This window comes from Vombatus ursinus, unplaced genomic scaffold (assembly GCF_900497805.2).
Source record: "Vombatus ursinus unplaced genomic scaffold, bare-nosed wombat genome assembly UNPS02015024.1, whole genome shotgun sequence".
Classification (NCBI taxonomy): domain Eukaryota; kingdom Metazoa; phylum Chordata; class Mammalia; order Diprotodontia; family Vombatidae; genus Vombatus; species Vombatus ursinus.
In genome coordinates, this window is record NW_020954802.1 from 599,844 (window position 1) to 601,923 (window position 2,080).

At 55.0% G+C, this 2,080-nt stretch overlaps 1 protein-coding gene across 5 annotated transcripts in view; it reads right to left on the bottom strand.

The window, feature by feature from the left end:
* The window catches only part of L1CAM (L1 cell adhesion molecule), a 52,314-nt gene that overhangs the window by 36,674 nt on the left and 13,560 nt on the right, over positions 1–2,080 (bottom strand). For 4 of the 5 annotated variants that reach the window (XM_027845781.1, XM_027845777.1, XM_027845779.1 and 1 more), the window contains one exon: positions 244–498. In XM_027845781.1, coding sequence (XP_027701582.1) covers positions 244–319 — 76 coding nt within the window. In that variant the 5' untranslated portion in view covers positions 320–498. Of the gene's footprint in view, positions 1–243; positions 499–1,289; positions 1,355–2,080 lie in introns of all 5 variants that reach the window. The other variant, XM_027845780.1, reaches the window with a different exon arrangement.

The following is a 2,080-nucleotide window of genomic DNA, read 5'->3' on the forward strand; positions in this document are numbered from 1 at the left end:
AGAGAGAGAGAGAGAGAGAGAGAGAGAGAGAGAGAGAGAGAGAGAGAAAGAGAGAGATGGATAAAGGAGAGGAGAGACCAGAGAACCAAGGAGGGAGAGAATGATGAGGTAGGGAGGGGAGAGGCAGATAAGGGGTAACAGGGGGTCAGGATGGAAAGGCTGATAGAGCATTGGGGACTGGAAGCAAGGAGAAACAGCGGGCCTAGGGAGGAACCCCAACTCCCTCTCACCCTCAATACTCACAATGTTCCGGAATCTGGATGCACAGTCCAAGCCTCCACAGAAGGAGTGTCCACAAATAGCTCAAGACAACAGCCATGTTCCTGGTCCTGCAGCCACGCCCAGGGCCAGGCCAGGCTGGACAGCACAGGCCAGGCTAAGGGCAGGCAGCTCCACTCAGGCTCTGGCACAACTCCTGCCCTCCCTCTGGGGGAGGAAGGGAAGGAAAGGAAAGGGGGGAGGGGAAAGGGGGAGCTGTGCTAAAGGTGCTGATCAGAGCTGGGGAGGGGAGATAGGGGAAGGGGGGCAGCAGGGGGACACCAGGAGAAAGGAGGGGAGGGGGACAGGAGAAAGGAGAAAATGGACCATTAGTGACAAATATCTTTGTGAGCCAGGGCTCCTGGTCCCGCCCCCCCAACCCCTCCCCTAGAGGAGGGAGGAATCTGGGAGTCAGAAAGGCAGCCTCTGGCCTGCACCCCTATACTCCTGTCCACTGGTTTTCCCTCTTCCCCCTCCCCCACCCCTTACCTTATTTATTTCTTCTCCCTTCCTCTGCCTCCCCCCACCCTCCCCCTCTCATCAACTTGTTGTCCCCAATGGACCTCCCCCTCCCACTCCACAGGCTGTTGTGTGTGCCTGCCTGGGGGGGGGGGGGAGACAAGATGGAAAGGGCTGTGGCTGTGAGTGCACAAGCAGGTGTCTGTGAGCAGGTGTGCAAGTACATGCTGTATCTCTATATGTGTATCTGCGTGTGTCTGTGAGCAGGTGCATCATGTCCATGTGTGTTTGTGTGAATGGGGGATGGGGAGGAGTGGAGAAGAGAGCAAGTGGATGTGTGAATATATGTCTGTGTGTAGGAAATATTCTTGCCTCACGGCCTTATTGTTGTGGGTTTCAAGGCAACCTGACTCTTGAGTGCCATTCATCTCCAGGAAGCGGAGAGGGGAAGTGGGGAGGGAGTAGATCAGCAGAAGACAGGGAGGGGAGAGGGGATGGCCACAAGCAACCAAACCAGCTTTCCTCAGTTCTCATCACAACAGCAAGAGTCCTCCAGGTGCCTGAGCACTGACCTCACCAGGCAGGTGCTCCCACCTCCTTCCTCAGAGATGCCAGGACCCAGGATTGGGGCAGATCTCTTAGAAGCAAGAGAAGCAGTGAGATCTGGATGCAGCCCCAGCCCCCAGCCTTTCTGCCTAAAGTTTGCCCCCTCCTTCAGAGAGCAATGAGCAGGGTCTTCAGCTCTCTGCTCAGAGGGCATACCGAGGGGTGCTCCCATCCCATGCCCAGGGAGCACACACACACACCCCCTCCCAGGACCAGAGAAAAGCCAGAAGGTCCTGAACCCAGTGTTATGGCTGCCAAATCCCTTCTGCACACAAAATCACTTCCTGGTCCATGGGGAGTCCCCAGTCTGAGGGGGAGGGGAAAAGCATGCAAGGGAGATACAGTAATGTGATACCATTCCCCCCCCCCTCCCCTTGCCTAAGTCTCTGAGGATATAAAGGGACAGCTTACATCAAGGGGATGGGAGCTTCTCTTCTCTGCCAACAGCCAGAAGAGGAAATTGGCTGCTGACCAATTGAAAGAGATCAAGGATCACATCTGATTTTACAGCAGAGGACACTGAGGCCCAGAGAGGGGAAGGGGCTTGTCAAGGTCACACAGAGCCAAGTTCCAAACCCCAATCTTTTTATGAGGTATAAGGATGAGGGGAAGGGAGGAAGGACATAAACAGGCAAGGAATCAATAAATCTTGGCTGATTGATTGATGGGGTTTCCTCTACCCACGGTTGGGCCCGGAAGGCAGGATCACAGACTCATTCATGATCTGCAGTGAGTTCTCCCATCTCCTGGCTATAAT